At 47.8% G+C, this 23,326-nt stretch overlaps 2 protein-coding genes across 4 annotated transcripts in view; one reads left to right on the top strand and one right to left on the bottom strand.

The window, feature by feature from the left end:
- Positions 1 to 15,320, bottom strand: part of nav1b (neuron navigator 1b) — a 49,982-nt gene extending 34,662 nt beyond the window's left edge. For 2 of the 3 annotated variants that reach the window (XM_062564082.1, XM_062564083.1), the window contains exon 1: positions 1,029 to 2,593. In XM_062564082.1, coding sequence (XP_062420066.1) covers positions 1,029 to 1,719 — 691 coding nt within the window. In that variant the 5' untranslated portion in view covers positions 1,720 to 2,593. Of the gene's footprint in view, positions 1 to 1,028; positions 2,594 to 6,366; positions 6,456 to 6,594; positions 7,387 to 15,257 lie in introns of those variants that run through there. The other variant, XM_062564081.1, reaches the window with a different exon arrangement.
- Positions 15,321 to 15,726: 406 nt separating this feature from the next.
- csrp1b (cysteine and glycine-rich protein 1b) lies at positions 15,727 to 23,095 on the top strand. The gene is made up of 7 exons (XM_037447762.2): positions 15,727 to 16,142; positions 19,018 to 19,204; positions 19,969 to 20,085; positions 20,441 to 20,609; positions 20,707 to 20,842; positions 20,931 to 21,024; positions 21,630 to 23,095. Exons 3-7 carry the CDS (start codon positions 19,977 to 19,979, stop codon positions 21,704 to 21,706), a joined length of 585 nt encoding a protein of 194 aa, XP_037303659.1. The 5' UTR covers positions 15,727 to 16,142; positions 19,018 to 19,204; positions 19,969 to 19,976; the 3' UTR covers positions 21,707 to 23,095.
- The last annotated feature ends 231 nt before the right edge of the window (positions 23,096 to 23,326 follow it).

Here is a 23,326-nt window from a genome sequence, read left to right as displayed (position 1 = left end):
AGTTAATGCAAAGCTCTAATGCTCTAATCTTCCTGTTCTGTGCATTGGAAAATCTGCTATCAAATGTGTGGTGAGAAACACAATCATTGAAAAAAAAAAGGTGTTTTATGCATTGAGGATCAGTAATGATCATTTCCTCTTTCTATCTAATAGTCACTACAGATCTCAGCTGAATTGTAAAATGACTTGAATCTAACCTGATATTGAACCACATCATGACTAGATACATACACCTTCAGCTAAACAAGGACGCAAGCTTTGATACACAAAGAAAATATGATGGAAGCCATTGGAATCGCCATCACGTGATCTATACCTATTTAATATTCATTAAGCTCTGCCTCCTGATGCATCCAGAGGGAGACAGAGACATTTTCTCGTCCGTCAGCACTCCACAGATGAGTGGAGCTGTGCCTAAAATGAATTCAACATGGCATGCCTTCTTCCCCCCGTCGCGGACGTGGAGGAGCGGATGAACCCTGGAGTGCAAAGGCACGTGTTGCAGCAAAACCAGAGCTTTAGAAAAGGAGATCAGTTTGCTCGTAATAATCCCCGAACCCCCCCCCCCCCCAGGCTTCGTTCATGCAATCAGCCGGCAACGTTGTGAGAGGAACATTTCAAAGAGTCAGTGGCCTTAGACACCTTACGTGACACGCCGGATGCATAAGAACAATAGAGCATCGCTGTGCGTCTGGTGTTTTCTTGCATTGAGCTGAATGGAACAAAACCAACGCAGCATTCAGTGAAATAATGAAGAAGCGCAGGTTGCTTTGCCAGCACCACGAGGATCTCTAATCTTTTTTTTTTTTTTTCTCAGTCGCTGGGCTGCTTTCAATCCGTTGGAGGGGGGATGCGGGTCTCCAGCAGGTGCCGTGTGGAGGCTGTATTGAAGGGGGCGTGCATGCGGAGTAGCACCGACAAATCTTACAAGAGGGGCGTTTGGTTTGTAGCACATGGCGGCCCGCGCGTACCGTGGCGTCGGGGGGGGCCGGGGGGGTGGTACGGGTACCCGAGACCGCTCTACTCACCCAACATCTGGCTGAAGAGCAGCTGCTCCAGGTCGCCCAGCACAGTCACCACCAGTTCCGGGTCCACCTTCAGGAAGGGCTTGTCTCCCCCTTCCTCCCCTTGGCCTTTGGAGCCGGACTCCCCTCCGGCTCCGGCCCCCTGCTTCTTAGCGTTGGCCTTGGCCTTGCTGGAGAGGATCTCGTCATCGGACTTCCCGTCCTCGGGCGCCTTGCTCAGGGGCTTCACCTCGGCGTAAGGAGCCCGGGGTATGCGGCTCTGCTTGCTCAGGGCGGACGGCGCGGCCAGGGGGCTGAAGGGCTTGGGTTTGCCCTGGAACAGCGAGTGTTCGGATTTGGATAGGTTCCGAGAAAGAGGGGCACCCCCTCCGGCACTGCTGCCGACCCCGGCTGTCTTTGGCTTGCCCGTCTTGGCCGGCCCTGCCCCGGGCCTGGCCATGTCATCGGACCACTTGGGCTCGTAAAGGTGCAACTTCTTCTCGGCGTCAGTGAGCACGGCCAGGTTCGTCATAGACCTCTGCTTGCGGAGATTGGAGGACACTGGCAGCCGGCCGTCGGAGCTACCGGCCCGGTAAACCTTCAGCTCCCCCCTCGGCGTGCCCTGGGGGACGCCAGACTTTGCCCTCTTTGCTGCCATACCAACTCCTTTGCCATCTGCTTGGCCGTATGCCTTTGTGCTGTCCGTCCTTTCCATCTTTAAGTCTCCTTCTCTGCCTGTCGCACTATTCCCAGGCACGCCTCCCGCATGAGACCAAGTAGAAAGGCATCAGCGAGGGAGAAAACAGGCTCCCGTATCAAACCTTTCTCCTCGTGCAAAACCATTAATATAAAAATGCTTCCCCTTCAGACGATCCCGCAGCCTTCCCTTTCTTCCCTCCGCCTCCTCCTCCTCCTCCTCCTCCTCCTCCTCCTCGTATTCCTCCTCTAAGGCTGCTGCAGTTGCAGCTGTTGCAGTGCTTCCCAGGCACTCCCTTTCTCTCCTTCCCTTGCCGTCCTCCTTTTCCTCCGATTTCGTTCCACACTCCTCCCTCCCAGCGCACCCTCCTGCCGCCGAGCCGCGCAGCAGCGGAATGACAGCGGCAGCAGACGCATCAGCGCTCCCTCCTCCCCCCACTCTCTGCTGCCTCTGCCTCGCCTCCCACTCGCCTCCCTCCCGCCATCCCTCCTCCTTCCCTGCTTTTTTCCCTTCGTTTAAAAAGATGCTTTGCTGTGTCTCGGCAGAATATGTGAAATGCAAGAGAGCGATGAGAGGCGACCATCTGTGGATTTAAAAGCCAGGCTCCGTTCTGCTCCGAGGCTCCATGTTTCCTCAGCGTCTCCTCTGATTCCTTTGTTCTTCCCCTCCCCCTCCATCACCTACAGTGCTCCCTCTTCAATACTCTCAATGCGATGCATGATTTGGGTTGATAGTGGACAAGTTGTTAATGTGAATGGATGCACGTTCATATTTGTAATTCCAGGCCAGAGCAGACATGATGGTCACTGTTGAAATCCCACTTAGAACAACTGGAGCATCCAGCTTACCTCTTGATCCTGTCTGAGCTTCCTTACGGTATCAATTCCAGATTAACAGATGGATAAATCATATGTTAGGGATTAGCAGTGCTACGATATATAAATGGACATCTGTAATCCTCACAATGATGACATGAGTTAATGAAAATCACCGAAGAAAATATTGTCTTTGTCCACTGCTTTAAAAAAAAAAAAAAAAAAAACGAGAACGTGGGGCTTAAAATTCCAAAAGCGCATTGGGCCAAATGAGTGACTTCACTTCAGCAGACTGAAGTAAGCAACAGGATGTGTCAGTGTGAGCGAGGAACACACCCGTAAGCACACTTTGAAAATATCTTCAAGACAATATAAGACACACACACACAGGATGCTGTCTTATTGGAAGTCTTTTTTCTTTGACATTCGAGTGTATATCATTTAAAGATATTCCCCTCGGTCCGTCTCTCAGGAGGCTCCAGGAGGCTGTGCAGCGTTCGCATGCAGCGCTTCTCCATGGAAACCGCCCTCCTTCGTCAACATGAACGTGATCCTTCTCCGTGAACCCCTGTGATGCATCCCCCCCGCGTGCTCATCGGCTAAAATGTCTTCTTTGAACAATGCATGCTACACGGTGCCGATCCACAGGACGGGATTGGCCTGCTGGCGGCGAAGCCCACATGGTCCGGCTCTGAGCCTCACAGTGGGTTTGCACCACACTCCAACGCCTTTCTTTTTAATTTGGGTTTCAGGACACCTGGGGCGGCTCACAGACCAGTGAGGCGGGTTCAATCTGGCAGTTAGTTTCTGGAAACAAGGTCATGTGTTGTTCCTCCTCATCGCAAGCTCTCAGGCTCCCCTGCTGACCCCAGAACAGCCGACTGACTGAAAAACGTAGTTACATCATGAATCATAAGATGACTCTTTCCAATGTCTGTCTGTAACAAGTTACCATGGAATATATATATGAATATACATAAAGTATGTATACAGTTTGCAGACAGAAAGCTGACAGTAGAGCTAAATTCCAATATCAAATATCATTAACTAAAATAACCAGCACGGTAATTTAAAAAAAGCCAATTAATACAGTAATTGAGCATGTGAAGAGGTGAACAAGCAGCGAAGCTTTCTCGAAAAGGTTTGGGGCTGCTTATAAAGCAGGCCGATGGTTTAAGGATAATTCAACAGAGATGTTCATGACATAAAAAAGTGAATAGACTAAATTCCATTATTCTGAATTTTCTTTTGTCCATTACCCCTAGGAGTTGTTGCCATGAAACCTTCTACACATATTCGTTGTCCCCCCCACGGGCTCCACATCTGCTGGTTTTGGGTTGAATGTAAAATGCAACTTTACAAAGATGTGGAAACTCTGAAATCCACCACGTCTCAGGAGAAGGGCGGGGCTGCGTTTTGCATTTGGTCTCCTTCACATCTGGGTCTGATTCCAGCTCGCCAACTGGCCAGCTGAGGAGAGTGTGTGTGTGTGTGTGTGTGTGAATGGTATGACAGCACAGTTACACAGCTGTCTCAAACACATTTCCCCAGACAGCACGCGTTAACATTTTAGGGCTTCTCAGCTCCCACAAAGCGACGGACTCATGAAACTCCACACATGCTCAAAGGAGAAAGCCGCAGAGAACATCAACGTGGCCACAGGATGGTAATAAACGCACGTGTGAAGAGTGCGTTTGTGCACCATGTCGAAGTCATGCGGTAATTATTGCTGCACAAAAGCTTCTGGAAGGAGATCTTATGAAGTCATTGTGCTGCGGTAATGTTAGTGTGAGGGATGAAGACTGACCTGAACAGATATGAGAGTTTCTTCATATGCAGAACAAATAATCCATTCATGATGAACTCAAGCTGCTCGGAACGATAGAAGTGGTGAAAACATCTTGCTTGAACATCTGAGTGATAAATGCTCTATTTATATGAAATCTGGGTGAGTGAATCCTCCCTTATGTGAAACTCTAGTCATTTTGAAGTAAGATTTCTCACCAGAGATCTTAAAAGTTCCCCTGTCTCTGCAGATGTTTCCTGCTGCGTTAAAACAGCTCTGTTACTTATAGTTGAAGCTGGAGGACAGCTCACAGAGACACATCTCTGTTCTCTACGGTCAAACACTGAATCTAAGCCACCCTCAGGTCCATCCGGTGAGGGACAGGAGGTGAAAGCCGATCCTCCCATCGAACCACTCACTCCATCTCCCAGTCCTGCATCTGTCCAGCCTCAGCTGAGGACCACTCAGTCTCAGGTCTCGTCTCTCCCGGAGGAGACTGGCTGGATGCTCTTACCCCTCTAAGTCATTATGGTAATTAAGAACACATTTATAATAGTGGCCTGGTGCAATTACATGAGGTCATTTCTAAAAAAAAAATGTTGTGTAATCAGGAGCCAAATATATCAGACACTGTATTTAAAATGCCCTGTAAAGTAACGCAGCCTAGTGATTTAGAGCTTTGAACCTTATGCTGCTGGGATAATGGCCGACGAGGGGTCCATTATGAGGAATAAATGGATAAATGGTCCTTAAGATCTGAGGGTTTGTTAATACCTGGAACAATCAACACCATCCCAATAGTCCAACATTTTGATAATGACAGCATCACAGGCATTCATGGTCCACAGAGGGTACATCTATATCAGAGGAGTGAGCCGCTGAAATACCCTCTGGCCCCACCATGTGGTTAAAATGTCTCAATAAGCACCCTTATAAATCAGTCTAGTGGTCCCTGAGCCTTTTTGTCTGCTGCCATCATCGGGGCAGGTGGAATATAAACACCAACAGCCAATCAGCTGCACTCTGTGTTTAATGAAAGTCACCCATCTTAGCACGCTAACAGGCTCCTGTGATGATTAACCATACGTGCTGTTAGCATTTAGCCTAAAGCTCTGCCTGTGTTGATGTCACTTCAACATGGTGAGGCCTCTGGAAGAATATCTACAAATCTCCTGACATGAACTCAGACAACAAACATGTTCAAGTAATAATTCTGTCTAGTGACAACTGCTGGTACACTATAGTCAAAAGGGTCTCCTTACGCGCCTTAATCAATATCACTTACTCAGAGTAGATCTTTACTCATGTAACCTCTCTTCAATTAGAACTGCGTGATTGAATAGTTGCGGTTGTGTCTGCTGATGGCGAACAGCCCTTCGGGCCGATACAGACCATGCACGCGTTTGTGCGTGCGCGTCATGTTTGTATGTCAGTCTCTTAGCAACATTGTACGGATGTTGTCGCAGGCAGCAGAATAAAAACACTCTACTTTTAATGTTTAACACAGCGCTGACAGGAATGACGTAAACATCCTCACGCTGGTTCGTTCCGCACTAGAAGATTCGGGAATCTTTTCCTGCGCCGTGAATCCGTGTGTTTTCCCGCACGCACACGGAGGAGGAAACGAAGCACTCGGGGAATTCCTGATGCACATAACAGGTGCTGCGCACATCAGCGAGGGTTGGCAGCAGTTCTGGTGAGAACAACTGGCACGCTGAACAGCCCATGCAGTGTCAACATTCAGCCGTAGTAAAGGTCGCCTGTTACAGGACGCCCCCATTACACAAGTGGAAGAAACGGGTTTTCTCGCGTCACAAAGAGGACGAACGCCGTGAACTCAGTGGAAACGTTTGCTGTTTGCGAGACACGAGGGACTTGTTCCGACAACACGGTGGAGGATCAAGACTCTTTAATCTCTGAATACGATTGTGCCGATAAAGTCATTAAACTTCACGGACACTCTAATCTTTGTTTTAAGACGCCCAGGTCAGGAAGCCCTGATTTAGACCATCAGGTGTGTCCACATTCCCAGGATGCAACGCGAGGAGATTCAAAGAAACTCACCAAGCTCGTCACAGCAGACCTCCATGGAGTCTGAGGAACAGTCACTGAGGTCATCCAGGGGGGGGTCGGTGTCCTCGTGGACCTGAAACCTTCAGGAAACGAAAGGAACAAAAAAAAAAACTACATTTAGTATCAATGAGGTTCTACTATAAAAGAAAATACAGTACATTCAAAGTGTCCTTAAAGTTAACTGCAGTGTGTGCAATGGTACGTAAAAACCGCCCTCACCTGAAGCGGAAGGGAGCGACGGCGGCCGCGTTGACTTGTCCCGGCTCACTCCCTCGCCGTGGCAGGTTGAATGTGTGAGGAGAAGGTTTTGGTTTTCCCCTGGACTGGTGCTGGTAGGAGACGCTCCTCACCTCTCTTTGGATATTGCCCATTCCAGAGGTGGACACGGCGGGCAGCTCATTCCCGTTGGCACCTTTGGTACCACAGAGACGTCCTCTGGCGTGTCCCGCCTGGACACCGGCGGAGAGCCGGCTCCAGGCGTCCCGCTCGGCCGCGTTGTCCACACTCTTCAGCCGGTACTTGCCGAAGGTCCAGTTTTTGTTGGTGGTCCGTCTCAACTGGAGGTCTTGCATGGTCGTCTGGGTCAGCGTGCCGGCCCGGAGGTCCAGGGTGTCTTTGGAGCGCCGGACTTCCCTCTTGGGGGTCCGGGGGCTGCTGTAGGCCGAGCAGGTTCCGTCAGTCCGCTCCGTGGCCGCCGGGCCTCGGGGGGAACACAAGGCGGTCTTCTGCTGCAGCAGGTGGTTCTTCAACGCGGCACCTCTCAGCAGCTCTGCGGGAGCCGAGGACCCGGAAGAGGAAGAGCAGGAAGGCTGTCGCCTGGCTGCATGGTGATACTGCCCCGTCGGATTGGGGGGGGCGCCGTAGTGCTGTTTGGGATCCACCTTGGAGAGCGGCATCACGCCTCGAGGCAGAGGCAGACTCGAGCCGACACCTGCGTCGCTCTGACTCTGAGATATGACTTTGACGTTCACCCCCCCGCTCATGGTTGGTGACAGTCACTGAGATCCAGGCCTGGACGGGAAAGAAAGACGAGCTAGAAACACAATCTCCAAATATGACATACCCCTTTAATATATGCTGATAAGGCAAGAACGGCAACAATTCAGATCAGTTTTCGATCAGCAACATCCATCTGAAATGGTAAAACATGGTCAGAAACATGTAGTTGCCTCTTTGAGGAACTTATTCTACACAAGTGGACTCCAAAGCTGCGGTCAATTCCAAAACCTCGATTTTAACCAACTTTCAAAAATACTTTATGTGGGTTGGATGAATGGAGATTGTGTTTTGAAGGTTTCCATGTTGTCGGTGGGAGCCTGTGGACATCTGTTCATCTATGATGGATAACAAGCCGTCATTTCATCTTTAAACTGTGCATTCCAGGACGTCTGGCTCACAGAGAAGAGGTTTCTAACCACAGAGGTGCTGACTGACTCAATGTGGATGCGAAGCGAGATGGAAACAACATCAAAGTGACCAAAATGTCTGAGAACCGGGACGAGCCGTCACTTCAGATTTATCATCTGGCAGAAACACCGTGATCAAGAAAGTGCACATAACTCTTCCGTCAATGTGGTTTGGAAGCACTTATAAGTGGGGAAGTGAAACAGCTGATCAAAGGGTTAAGAAGAACTCAAAAAGGTTAAATGAGGATTAAAAGAAACCATAACTTCAATTACTCCTTATTTAGAATAAGATAAAAAAAATAATCAAACACGTAGCATTAAATCAACCAAAGCAGTAATTGCATCTCCAAAAGACGCCATGTGTTTCAACAGCTTTTCTTAATGTGTCCCGGTCCTCTCGCCACGACCTCCAGCGGGGAGGCCGCCGGCGGGCTGACACCACTTGGCACATGCAGCAGGAGAACGGCTCCTTTCAGGCCGTGCCAACACCGGCTGTCCCCCCCCCCAACCCCCCCCCACCGAAGAGGTGGGGGCTCCACCCGTCCCCCCAAAATCTGCCACCTCATCCCGCAGCTGATAACGCCGATAACTGACAGTAGATAACGAAAGTAATAGTGACTATGTATAAACTGGTTAATACAAACCACTTTTCCCTTTCCTCACATTTTGCTCTTACCAGTGATTATTCAGGAATTTACTCCTCCGTGCGTTTGAACATTCTCGTCTTTTTTCACATTCTTTTGTTATCGATGAGTAAGGTGAGGAGGCAGCGAGGCGGCTAACGTTCCCTCCGCGGGGACGGGCTACACTTTACAGTAATGTCATTTAGACCCACGTGCCGCTTTAAAATGAGCGGGGGGCAATCGATGCTGAGAGCCAAAGTGAAGGGAAGCTCCACTCCTTCCCGTCACCAGAACCCTGCTCTGCACACACGTACACTTAGAAAACACTCCTTTAACCTCTCACGAAACATGAACAAAAGGAATTATTATTAGTGTCTCATGTTTTCAACTTTCTCTTATGATATTATGCCTCCTCCGCCCCCCCCCCCCCCCCTCCCCCGGGGCCCGTGTTTGAACGAGACTTTGAGCTTCTGTTTTTTTGCAACAAGCCCTCATCAAAAGCTTCAAGCCAGGAAGCAAAGCGATGAGCTAAAAGTGCCCCAGTCCTCCAGACCTATAATCAGCCCCAGGGCCAGACTAAAGATACTCGTCCTGACCAGAAACCAGAGACATGTTGGGGAGGGATCGAGTGAAGAGTGAATGCACTCACGAGAAAGCAGAGGAGCCCATTTCCTGAATGCAGTGGACCCATTTCAGCAATATCAATCAAATGGAGGGTCATCATCACTCGCTGGATCGTTAACAACGTCTGTAATTGGTGGTCAGTTGTCACCTTGGTGGGGGAGGGGGGGGGGGGGGGGGTTCATTGCAGATACTTCTCAGAGCTGAATTGGGCCGTGCAGGTTCGGTCTCTCTGGGCTCCAGTTTCTCTCCATTCCATCTGAGCTCCAGGGTGCAGAACACAGAGTTCAACGAGTCCATCCTTATCGACATAATTCAATTTATTTTTCAATGCTGTCTTACTATCTAGTTTTACACGAGGCCTGATCTCATTTTTAAATATAGCCGCATCAAGTCCCAGATTTCCTGATTGTCACTGCTTCCTGTGTCCTAGCGGGAGACGAGAGCTGAGGTCAACTTGCACACGAGGACGCGTTCACATGTGCAGGTGAACATGCAGGTGGTCACGAGTGAAGCAATTGGTCCAATTTGATAAATGCACTCTTATTGCTCTTATTATGAAATATATTATACCTCTCCAGCTCCATCGATATTGTTGGAAATGTTTGCTGGTACTGGCGGGTATGCTAAGGTTTTTGTTCATAAACTACAATGTACATTCTTTTTAGTGTTAATTAATGATAATGTAACGTCAGCAGTCTGCAGCAGCCTTCCCCCCCGCAGTGGGCTTCAGATGTGTTCATCTGTTATGTCACTTCTTTTGTTTTCACGTTTGTTAAACATAAAGATTACTATAAAACCATTAAATACTGACACAGCCTTTTCCATTAAAGCCTGCTGTAGTGAGATTAGAGCGGGCATTTAGGCGGCGGAGTTAATCTCAGGGATTTGTCCTTTATAAGTTACTTTACATGATTACCCATGGCCCGTAATGCCACGACGTCATCGACACCCTGAATAACGCTTCAGCTGATGGAGAACATCAAAGTTTAGAGATAAAGGCCCGATGTTCTGATGCAGTCATGTACCTCTTTACGCACCCAAATTAGCATTAAAAAATACTCTTCTGTGAAATGAATGACTCACATTCGGAGGAGAACAAGTACGAGACCATTACAAATGGCATAGAATGATTATGAACTCTGAGATTCTCCAATTCAAAGAGCAAAGAACGCGCTGGAGGCCTTTCTCAGTGGAAAGGATGTTTTTTAATCTCCCGACTTTCTTCTGTGAAGGTTTGTTCAACAGATGTCAGAACAGTTTTTTAAATGATGACTCATTTTATCACGGCCTAACTAGAATGCCCAGGTGGATACAGGCCGGATGGATTCTAAGTGGAAATGGTAAAAGAAAACAAACCGGTGCAACACTTCAGTAACTGACACAAAAAGTGAAGTGACGTCAAGGTCTCAAAGGCCAAATCAAACCAAACTAGGAAAGAAAATAAAGAGTCACAAACCGCAGGCTTCAGGCACAAATGATACGCTTTCTATGTTTGGAGTGTCATCACGATGTTTCTTTTAGTGCCAACCTTAAATTGATTAAAACGCAACGTGGCTATTTGCCTTTGCTCTTTTGCTTTAAGCTATTGCACAGACTCAGTCGTGCAGTGACCTGGTTCTCTTTTTAAAAGAAACACAAGCCCAAAGGAGCCAGATTCCAACTGTAACTTTTCAGAAGGGGGTCAATGAGGCCTTCCACGTACAATATTCCAGGTTGCATCGCTGCATCAATTATTTCTCTCAACCCCGGAAGCACAAGTGGACCCGTTGCCCCAGAAGCATGCGACAAGCAGCACGGCGTGTTGTTCCGTGGGCCGGTGCCTCTGCAGCAGTGCTGGCGTTATGCAAGCAGCACGGTTCTCTGAAGTGAACTGAAGCAGCTCGGCGCCGTGAGGAGTCAAAGGGGGGACGGTTTGCCTCTGGTGGACCGTCAGTTTTTTGTTTTTTTTTGCAAACTGGGTCATTAGAACAGGAAGAAAAAAAGAGAAGTGCTTTGGAGGTGCACTCAAAAAGGAAGCAAAGTGTGCAGAAACGGCTCCTAAAATAGAACAAGTAATTCAGTTCCTGCAGAAGAGAATGAAACACAGTTCTTCACTTTTATCCTTGAAGCCCCCCAAGAAAGAAACATTTTGTAGATTGAAATACTAAAAGAGGAATTAATTTCTAGATTCATTTCTGATCATTTGGTTCTTGGCAAATCAGCAAGTTCTGTCAGGCCAAGCGTACTTTATTTAATATTTTGGTTTTTAGTTTCAGACAACTTCCTAAAGGTTGGTGCCTGAATTGTTTAGTTAAAAATAAAAAGCCAGACTAATCATCATTGATGTAGAGATAATGACTAAGTGCGTCAAGGCAACACTACTAATAAAAACAAGTCCACTTGTTAACTTATAACAATATGAATTCACTATTATTCATGTATTTCCTTGCTCCACAGCACATAACTGTATGTAGTTTGTTTATAGTAAGAATAATAAATTGAACATATTAATTAAATAATCAAACATTATATACTGCGCTTCTAATAGATTTTTATACCATATTTCTGGCGAATGAGATGCAAACTGGCCTCATTAGGGTTGTGAAAAACATCATCAATGATAAGTATTGAGATATAAGGTTTATAAGATTCCGCACAAAGATAAACTTATTTAAATTTTTAACTGTTAAAAAGCCTCCTCTCGGTGTCCCCTCAAAGCAGTGCTACAACGTCGGATGCTACACTGACTTTTATATGTGCCAATGCAAAGCCTACTTTTCAGATTTCATTAAAAAAAAGTCAATAGTGTATTTAGATTTTATGGATAGTAGTATCATCACATTCTTGCTAATATGTGACCCTTGAAACCTTGTGAAATCCCACCTTTCCAGGAAAGTCATTGTCCTTTCTAATATTTTAAATATATAAAAACTGGAATTGTACCAGCAGTCTTTCAAAGTCAGACGTGACAAAGTGTGTCCTGTGTGAACACACGGTGTTTCCTTTGAACGTGCTTCGTAAACACCATGACCTTTACACCTTTCCACCTTTACACCCATGTGTACAGTCACACATTGTCCACATGGCAAAGTCCGATCTACGGGAGTCCTTCCTTCAGCTGTCACTGTTATTGTGACACACGGAGCATCTGCTCCTCTCCTTTCTCAAAGCTCGATCTTTCATTTCTCATCGATGACGACAGAAATCAGTGCGGCTTTCCGGCTGCTACGGCACAACAACACGCAGCGTCAGCCAGAAGGAGAGCAGTTCATTTGTGAAAGCGCTTTAAACGGTTGGAGTGAGGACCTGTGTGCATATGGCTCTCTGTGGCACCACTGAGCTCAGCCTGAAACGCTGCGGAGCCTAAAAGCCTCTCCATCTGTCGGCATCTTCTACATTCATCGGACTCGCTTTTGCTGTGGATTCAAGGACAGCTGAGAGACAAAGGGAAACGCACACAAAACCTCTGTCTGGGGGTCGCAATCCAACATGTGTTGAAAAAACCTCCCTGGTGATGAGTCCCAATCCGAAGGTCCCAGTCTGAACAATTCTCGCTATCTTTATGGAAACATTTGTAAATAACTTAATAAACTGCCTCAATTATTCTGTTCTTCTCCCTTTTAAAGGGATTCATCAAATGTTAAAAGTTTCCTAAATAAGTGACAAATAGTCTGCTATAAGAAATATTTTTTGTTAACTTATCTTAAACAAAAGTAAATAAATAATGCTACTATTTGCTATATGCTATAATGCTAGTGTTTGTGTTTTATCCATTTTTGTTTGTTATTCCCATCTTTTTTTTACAACTCCCTCACAGATTTTGGTTGAGTTCTGTGGGCGTAAACAGACAGCATTCACAATAAAGATTTTCCCTATAATATAAATGAAATAAATAAATAAAATCCCTGACCTATTCTGCGTGAAGACGTTACAGGGCGGGACCGTCCACATCGGGATTTCAGACCTATGTTTATCCCCCCTGAAAGGTTCTGAGCCGGTTGAATCAAAGTCAGCTGTTCAGTCACATGGAGCACAGAGGAACATTCAACTAAAAAGCCTCCATGTATTATGGAAGGATTCGTCCAAACAGTGGTATCACGAGAGCCCCATGTGTCCTTCCATCAATGTGTGGTTCAGCCTCGAATTCGAATGTCAGTTCTTCTCCAAGGAGGTGCAGTTGTCTGCAACGTGTCAATCAACAGATAAGACCAGGGGACTGAAGAACTGCTTCAAGTGGGTTTCTACAGGATTTGTTGTATCACGTCCGAGTGTGAATCATGATGAATTTATCAAGGAGGACCGGTTTAAATATCTATTTAATTTTTTTTGTATAGATTACAAGACAAATACCTTAGATTTAACACCACTTCATTAGCTACTAAAATGCATTTTTTTTTTAGCTGCACCAGCATGAAACCATGGTGTGAAGACCCCCGACTTGACATTCCTTCCCCAAACCGTTCATGTTTGACATCACGGCCCCCGGCAGCCTTCACAGACTGGAAGCATCACAACACAGAAACCAAGCCAGACTTCTGCACCTCTGCACAAGGGGCGGAGTCGCCTTCATCTTGTCTTGCATCTTTCGTATCCAATCCGACAAACCTCTGCTCCGAACACTCAAACATTGTATAACAGCTCGGTGAGGAACGCATGAAATATGAATCAGGTCCTCCGAGGCTGTCGTTTTGGGTTAGCGGAACACGACTTTTCCAAAAAAAAAAAACCACAAACCACACACACGTGAACACGAGGAGACAGTTGGACTGTGGACACACTGAGACGTGGCATTTACCCTGGGAACAAAGATCGCCCTTTGAAGAGGATGCTCTCCGGGCATATGAGAACATACCATCATGGAATCATGCCCTGTAATATCATGGCCACAATAGTCATTCTGATACGTGTAATTTAAAACCCGCTTTGGATTCACGGCGCAGTTGTTCGATGTAACCACAAAGCTCTTAGTGGTACTCCTCTGATGGGAAGGAAGCAACAGAGCATCTGCTTGTGAAAGTGAGAGGAGAGAACATTTGGACACCACCATGACAGTGTTCGGACTCTATTTCTGCATCGGCTCGTAGTCCGGAGAGACACTGAAGTAGGTTAAGTTCAAACATGCACAAAACAGACATCCTCTATGATGGCTATGACATCACCCGCCATTAGTGGTGTGCCCATAGCCAAGCGTGCACTGCCTACATAGAATTGAATTACGTTATGGTCTGTATTTCCAGGGCGGGGTATGGAACTTCAAAGCTTCACAGCACCGACCACAGGGAGGCTCAGAGGATCAAAGATAGCCGAGTACCTGCATTTTTAAATGCTCTCTTTACATTCTATATATATACAAATGAGGAATGTATCTTAGACGGACAAGGATGTTTGCAGGGAACCTCTGAATTTCCCTCTTCAGTTGATTTTTCGGCCACTTGGCGGCAGCAGAACAAGTTGTAAACATTATTTAAATATAGATTTGTTATGTTGGCAAACAGCTGGTGTCACACATTTAGCATAATAATTGTTTTCTGGTTACCCAATGAACTGAAATCTAAATTCTCATCACTTTTAGCTCTGTTTTGGTCACCAACATGAGAACAAGAATTGCAATGATAAACTGTAAATGTAAATGTAAACTGTTAATAAAAAATAGTGCTCAGCGCAGAAAGCTTTAATGTGTTTATCTTCTACCAAATCAGGGTAAAAAAGTATTATATGGGTGGCAAAAGTGCAAAAGGAAATATTTTATTGAAAATAAAAATAATACGTTGATCCTTGTGTCTCACTGTAGGAGATGAGTAGTGTGAATAACAAAAGCAGTGGGAGCCAAGAGCACTCTCTCACACACACACACACACACACACACACACACACACACACACACACACACACACACACACACACACACACACACACACACACACACACCGGTATGATTCAGCAGTGCATCCCAGCCAGTTACTGGGCACATGACTCATGACTCCCAGTCACCGGCAGGGACAGTAAAAGTGGAGCGCGGGACGGCAAAGCATAATGAAACACACCCCGGGGGGTTACCTTATGAAGGTCTTTCACACCACTACGATGCAGTTTGTAGGACACTTGCCTGTTTGTTTTTTGTCCAATAAGGTCATCAGAGGGAATGGAAAGTTTAGATCAATAAAATGATTACAAGTCCATTTAATTAGGAATGCAGTCAAATACAGTAGAGTAACATATTCTCAGCGTTCAACCAGGAATTCCAACTTACCTAAAATGAGGATGATAAAAACTTAGCCTTGCAATGGAAGCTGAGTGAGTGAGTCCATCGGTCCCCCCCCCCACGTCTCCGTGCGTGATGCCGGCCGACCGACAAGCAGCCTCCAGCTCAACCGGCGCGCAGCATCCCAGCCTCCGCCCGACGCCTGGATCAAAGTGGGGCTGCTCCCTCACCGCTTGCATAACAATATGCTCCCAACAGACCCTGCGCCGCAGCCGCTCTCCCTGCCGCTCCCCCTCCCTCCCTCCCTCCCTCCCTTTTTACTTGCAAATGGACTCTGGCGCTGCTCCAGTCCGAGTCGCTGTGAGCTAAGACGTACACCTGGTGGAACACCCCTAAAACGGCATCATCACCTCGCGCTCCCCCCCCCCCCCACCCCCTCTGTCACGGAGAGGCGGATTGCGTCTTTTCCGCTTGGTGCTCAGCGTCCTGAGTCACAGCCGGACCCAGTGAACCGGACCTGATTTGGATTGTCACTGCGTGTTTGTAGTTGGCCGCCTGCAGGGACGCGCAGGCTCCCATCGGTGGGAATCGGGGCCAAAGGGAGCCGGATCAGAGGTGTCAGCCCGGGAAACAGGGGAGGATGACTGGATGGAGATGTTGTGACAGCGTCGGCTGACACACGCTTTCTACTCTGAGGTTGATGTTAAAAACTGCGAAGAAGACAACCCGTCCTCCTGTGTGTTGTTAGGCCGAGGCTGCGTGGCGACGGGGTGTGGATCTGATGGTGGCTCACGCTGTACTGTATATTCCCCCCTTTTGCAAATTGGAGCAAATTGCCTCTGCCTGCAGCTGACTCGCTCTGCACGACGACTGAAGTTCATGTTGAGAGATTAAAGACTAGAGGCAGTTTGGAAAAGCCCTGCATTGCCCGTGGTGAGTCACAGACAGCAGATAAGTGAGGATTACAGGCAAAGATGTGCACAGGCTGCACGCAGAAATACTTGAATGTGTAATTAATCTGCAAACACACACGCACACGCACACACGCACTGCATTCACACTGTCTGACCTTGAAGGATTTACATTTCTATCCACATTATTACATCTCTGGCACATAATTGCCGCTCAATTAAAAAGTGGCGAGATAAAGAAGGAGTGGGTTCACACGCAGGTACGAGCAGCCCGACTGAGCCGACTGCACCCTCGCTGCCTTGTTAACAGTGCGCCTCACCCTCCAATGCGCTCTGCACGCTCTGCTTCAGCGGATAAAGCTCGTCACCTTCGGCGCGGCCCACAGCGAGATGTATAAGTCAGGGCGTGTCTGCACATCACTCAAACGTAATCTCTGCCCGTACGGGGGCCTCGAGCGACTCAGTCGGTCAAACTGCATCTCTCCGCTGCAGAGGGAGCACATTAAAACACCCAAATGCAGCCAGTGATGCTTGTTGGATGAATACATCATGTGAAATACTCTTTTGAATACTGTTTGAGTGGCTTGCTTTAATGTTCTCATGCAGCTTGGACTCGAGAATCAACGTGAGCTTCACTGCGAAGAGCTTCTAATTAGGTTGTGGACCAAACAATACAACATTCACATATGAATACAACAAAGTATACTCAAACTCTTGGTTACTTTTTACTGTAGATACATTTCTTAATGCATTGATTGGTCCATAAAAGGTCATAAAGTTTTCTCAAAGCCCAAGTCGATATAACTAAATATCTTGTTTTTCCTAAGCATGAAGGCTGAGATGAAATATATTGATATATTAAATATTATTTGAGGGGCTGGAGGAATAAATGCTGATTAATCTCCTGTCAATCCATTAATCAACTAATTGTTACAGCTCCTCGTTAAAGTTAAACTCCCAACAACTGCATGGACTTGAACATTGCAAAACGAGGCTCCATTAGATTATTCTGGACATAAACACAGAGAGAGAGATAAAGCAGAAAGCATCAGCCGCAGCGGCTTTAACGCTAAACGGCGCCATGCAAAAAGCCAAATGCACCAACGTGGTGACGGCTGGTTGCTCTTCAAACACGTTCTCAGCCTGAAGCCCACTCACCTCCTCCAGCTCTTCCTCCTCACCGTAGGACCTGGCAAAGCTTCTGTGAAAAGAATCGCTGCCAAAAGGGGGATCATCAGGGCGGGAGGAGTCCTGGCTTCGAGTCAGGTCAAAAACGCAAAGAAAAAAGACGGGGCTAAATTCCTGTATGAGACGAGCAATCAGCACTCCTCTGCAGCCTGAAGGGTGTTCAAAGCCCGACCTCGTCCCTCCTCCTCTTCCTGTGGATTAAATCCACTGAGTGTCTGTCACTCTCCTCCTCTCCTCCTCTCTCTCTTCCCTCCCTGCCATGAGCATAATCACATGTGCACACGCACAACAAGGCGGATGTCCACAGAGCAGAAACACAGGGCTGGTGTCGGCCAATCTATAAATAGGCTTCTTGAGTTCATCATTGTCTGTTCGTGTGATGCTGAAGAGCCTGCAGGGCTCGGGCGAGAGACCGAGCCGCATCCCTCTCTTCTGGCTCTCACTTCTGTCCTCGTATCGACCTTAGACCTCCTGCATCACTTTCACCTCTTCCGCAGGAGGCTTCCGAGCCGAGCTGGAGGCGCCCACACGTCCGCTTTTACCTTCCTAACTTCGTAGTTACGCCTACCAGCCGGCCAGCCAGCCGTCTCTCACGGCGCAGAGGTCACATGGGGGATGCGATCTAGCAAAGCGCGAGTGACAGTGAAACCCCCCCGCCCGCCCAATAGTTGAATGTCACGGAGGAGGAGGAGGAGGAGGAGGAGGCCACCAGTGAAATGCCAACGCGGCTCTCCCCGTGTCACGCACTGCAGCGGCCAAATGACACCACATCCACGTTCTCCCAATTCTTAAGATGAATGAACCGTTGTGAACCAAAAATAGGTTGAGATCATATGTCATCAAATAATTGCATCATAGAAATCCAGTCTAGGGATGTGCATGCAAAATGTCAAGTTATAGATCAGCACTTCTGATTTCCTATTAAATGAATGATGATGACTTCAGATGATACGTCCTGTGACAGAAACATATGAAATACGTGTCACGTGTCACATCACTAGCGAGACCAACGATTGTCCCATTGACCCCCCCCCGAGTCACACGGCTCACGTATACACATCCACTGAGTGATCCACTGGGTGATCTCAGCACCAACCTTCAAAGGCTCTTTCTCCTCCAAGTGGACACAATAATGTGGACGTCTTGATGTCACGGCTATCTTAAAGCTTTCGGGTTTTCTCATTGGTTGTCAGAGACACTGAAGGGAGCACAAACAATGTTCACACCACCCTACGGACAAATGAGGAGAAAATGTCAGTTTGTATCGCGTTCTCACGTTAAGTTGCTAAATTGAAGTACAGTGCAGCCGGTTTTTAACAAGGTCCATATTCGGGGGAAGTGCAGCGACTGCGAATCGGTTTTTGGTTGCAAACAACGGCTCTGGACTCGCCAAATCAGTCATCTGACCTCAATCCCGCCAGTCATGTGTCTCACTCACTAAATACCAGACAGATGGGGGGAAAGAAAGAATGAATGACGTCAGAGATGGATGAAACTTGTTTGGGTTCAGCCCTAAAGAAGTACACAGCTTTCACCTTAGAGCCGTTTGATTCCAAAGAGGAATAAAAGTGATAGTTTCCCTTTAATGGTGTCTCAGTATATAAAGTCCCTAACAATAACACGTACAGACTGCGCAACGCATCGTCATTTCTAAAAAGAGTCTTTAGTGCAAAATATCAACAATATTTAAAACAGTCACTTTTCAACAGGTCCTTTCAGATTCCAACCATCCCCATCAATGAATACTCCCTCCCTCCCTCCCTCCCTCCCTCCCTCATGCTCCTCCCTCAGTTCAGACCTCTGAGCCTCCCTCTGCCTCTCCTCATCCGACCGTTCCACTCCTCAACTCACTCTTTTCCTGAAGCCCAGAGGGACTGACCTTTCACCTCCTGACAGGTAGGTCTCTTTAACTCATGCGAATACAGAAAAACGTGGTTTGATCTGAACGTGTAAAGCCATTTTTAAATTGTAAGAATTTACATTTTCTATTTTAATCAAATATCTACAAAATGATCCCTAAGTCTGAAATATCCTCCTCTTGTCTTTGATTAAAACAGTTTCTAAAATGAACGGAAGGCCTCAGATAAGAAAAACCTTTAAAAAAAGCTCCTCTTTGATCCTATCGACACCCGGAGGCTGCACTGAAATGATCCCAAACGGGATCACATGAGAATAGTTTAATAGTTACACTGTATAATAGTTATACTTAAAACATCTGTATGGCAGCGTGTTGGCTTGTCTGAGGTCACCACTCTTAACTTGCTTGATTACAAAATAAAATGTGAGGAATTTCCTGTTTATCCAGAAGAATCTAGCAGATTGGTGACTTCAACTGAGGGATGACGACATGCAGTCAACGCCATAAAAAGACATCTCAGAAGCTCTGCTGATGATACAGTACTGTGCTATCCGAGTAGCGCCAGTAGCCATAATTTGCATTTTACAATCAGGGATGAACAGGCCTTCAGTCCTCTGAAGGAAAGAAAGGCCGGCATGTGGCGGACTGGAACCTCTCCTTTTATAGGTATGGTTGCGTGTGGCCTTAGTGCTCTGCGGACGGCCTCTCCGCCTGCAGAGCAACGCCGGTCTGCGCTCCAGAAGAGAGGCCTTATGTACACAGTAAATTGAAAAATGACTGACTGGACTGACTCCCCTGCAAGCTCACAGAATGCCTTTCGGGGGAGGAAACAAGTGCGGCTGCTGCCAGAAAACCGTCTACTTCGCCGAGGAGGTGCAGTGCGAGGGGAAGAGCTGGCATAAATCCTGCTTTCTGTGCAGTGAGTATTACAGCTCTCAGGTGATCCGCTTCCCCCTCAGCGCCAGGCTGGAATGCACAGTATCTGGCGCCAGGGCAGCATAGTGAGCATCTGCATCCCAGTCCTTATTTGGGTCCATTGGAGACATGTGACAAAGGTTCGGCCTTCCTTCTTTGGCCGAGGAAGGTGCTATTACTCCTCCTCCGCACAAAGCGGGCTTCTTTAACATGTCACGCATAGTTTGAGGAGACGTCACGGCTAAACATCCGTGAGAAGAAGGAGCAGTGTTTCAGAGAGCTCAGCTTGCTGTAGATACTCGTGAGAGGAAAGTAAAGCTTTGTGTTTCTGATTTCTTTGTTGTTTTTCCCCCTGTAAGTGGTCTGTAAGAAGAACTTGGACAGCACCACAGTGGCCGTCCACGTGGATGAGATCTACTGCAAGTCCTGCTATGGCAAGAAGTACGGGCCCAAAGGTTACGGCTTCGGGGGCGGGGCCGGCACCCTGAGTATGGACACCGGAGAGGGACTTGGAATCAAGCCCGAAGTGTGAGTGAAAGCATCCCTTCCCCCCTCCTGTGGTACCCGTCGAGGTGAGTTTAAAGCCCAACACTGTTCATCCTTTTGGGGTTTATTTACTACACAGGCAAGCCCCTCACCGGCCCACAAACAACCCCAACCCCAACGCCTCCAAGTTCACCCAGAAGCCAGGCGGCTCAGATGTGTGTCCCCGATGCGGGAAGACGGTGTACGCCGCCGAGAAGGTTGTCGCAGGAGGCAACGTAAGCGGGAGCCACGCGTGGCGCCATCAAAGCGGCCCCGGTGTCAGTGCCCTGTGTAGCGTGAACTCTCTGCTCTCTCTCTCATCAGTCCTGGCACAAAGGCTGCTTCCGCTGCGCCAAGTGTGGAAAAGGACTCGAGTCCACGACGGTCGCTGACCGGGACGGGGAGGTCTTCTGCAAAGGTCCGTGTGGATCGACTTGTTCACATCGTGTCTTGTTCCAGATTCTAGGAAAGGAAGTAACGACACGCTTTCACCTTGAGCTTCAGGAAACAGAAGGACTTTTCAGATTATAGACCAAACTATCTACTATCGGGGGAAAGCAATTATTAGCTGATTAGTCAATTATAAAAATAATTGTTGCTTGCATATCTCACATCAGAACAGTTGTCAGTAGTTAGAAATGGTTTCTGAAGGTTGTTCGTAAAAGAGAGAGATGAGTACACGAATGAATCAATACTGCTTTAGAGAGCATGCAGATGTTTTATAAGAGATGTCACATCTGGTTGAACTTCAACATGTTGTCCCAAATGACTCGACTAGAGGCAGCACCTCTTGACCTTTTGTATTTTCACTCATATCTGACCATGACTTGTGTAAAGCAGCTGTTTTCGCCCTTTGTCACATGACTTGTGTAAAGCAGCTGTTTTCGCCCTTTGTCACATGACTTGTGTAAACCAGCTGTTTTCGCCCTTTGTCACATGACTTTTGTAAACCAGCTGTTTTCACCCTTTGTCACATGACTTGTGTAAACCAGCTGTTTTCACCCTTTGTCTTCTCCTTCGCAGGCTGCTACGCAAAGAACTTCGGTCCCAAAGGGTTCGGCTTCGGTCAGGGTGCAGGAGCTCTGGCTCACTCCCAGTGAAGCTGGAGCGAGGACTCACCTCACTGTGATGCCGTCGTCGACATCCAGCCTACTTTAATCTGCCCGCCCACCGCAGCTAAAGGCAAAGAGGAACGAAAGAGGCGCACAGCGCACAGCTTCTTGTACGAGCTCACCGAGCCGATTGAGCTTTCTATGTCACGTATGTTATGACGATGCTCATCAAGTGTTTCAAACTAAATTCTAACTGTGTTCGGATGTGCTCATTGTGTGTGTGTGTGTGTGTGTGTGTGTGTTTGTTGACTGCAAATCGAAGAGACACTTCCACTGTAGTAATATGATTAAGTTTGGCAAATGTTGAGTTTGATTAATGTCCGAATCGGTCTGGAGCAGACCCAAGATAAAGCTTTCCCGCCTCACGTGTCACATGGTGGTGTCTTCAGATGCGCTTTCATCCCGAGACACAAGACAAACGGACAATGGAAGTTGTACTAACAGCCCCGTGATGCTGCTCTGGCCCGCTCCACACCGGCGCCATTGTTCTGTTTACGGTCCTGGTGCGATGAAATCATGGCGCCGCCGGGCGAGCTTCGACATGAAAAAAAAAACAGAGCTAAAGGCCAGCGGTTGTTTGGGGGAACAAACGGAGTCGCAGTGCTCGGGCCGAAGGGCCCCGCAGCTGTCTGTCAGCGCGTCAGCTGTAATGGGTTTGTCCTCTGACCTTTGCCTTGAGTCTCCTTCTGTGTCAAGATACTGTGGACATGTGCTTTTAAATGCCTTCAGCACTTTGCCCAGCAGAGGGCCCCCTAGTCTACCAGCAGAGGGCCCCCTAGTCTACCAGCAGAGGGCCCCCTAGTCAACCAGCAGAGGGCCCCCTAGTCAACCAGCAGAGGGCCCCCTGGTCTACCAGCAGAGGGCCCCCTAGTCAACCAGCAGAGGGCCCCCTAGTCAACCAGCAGAGGGCCCCCTGGTCTACCAGCAGAGGGCCCCCTAGTCAACCAGCAGAGGGCCCCCTAGTCAACCAGCAGAGGGCCCCCTGGTCTCCCAGCAGAGGGCCCCCTAGTCAACCAGCAGAGGGCCCCCTGGTCTACCAGCAGAGGGCCCCCTGGTCTCCCAGCAGAGGGCCCCCTAGTCAACCAGCAGAGGGCCCCCTGGTCTACCAGCAGAGGGCCCCATGGTCTCCCAGCAGAGGGCCCCCTAGTCAACCAGCAGAGGGCCCCCTAGTCAACCAGCAGAGGGCCCCCTAGTCTACCAGCAGAGGGCCCCCTAGTCAACCAGCAGAGGGCCCCCTAGTCTCCCAGCAGAGGGCCCCCTAGTCAACCAGCAGTGGGACAATTCAAACAAACTCCACTTTTACCAGCTGTATTGCATCGCTTTATTGCATCATTAATCAAAAAGATCATAAAGGCTGACAATAAATATAATGTTTGATGGGTTTCCTGCATGGTGACTATATTTTGATACCGTCTTTTAATTGTGAAAAGAAGGAAAAAAATGTGCCTTTTTATCTTAGGGCATCGGAATGTAAGAGTCTGAGACTGTCCAGTAAAAACATGCAGTTTATCCTGCTGCCACATATACTGAGGGATTATAATCATCTGCCATGAGGACAACAGCCTGGATCTCAGTGTCATAAATCAAATCAGGGATGTTAATATTGTC

Source organism: Pungitius pungitius, chromosome 8, assembly GCF_949316345.1.
Source record: "Pungitius pungitius chromosome 8, fPunPun2.1, whole genome shotgun sequence".
Taxonomy (NCBI): Eukaryota; Metazoa; Chordata; class Actinopteri; order Perciformes; family Gasterosteidae; genus Pungitius; species Pungitius pungitius.
This window is presented reverse-complemented; position numbering and strand designations above follow the sequence as displayed.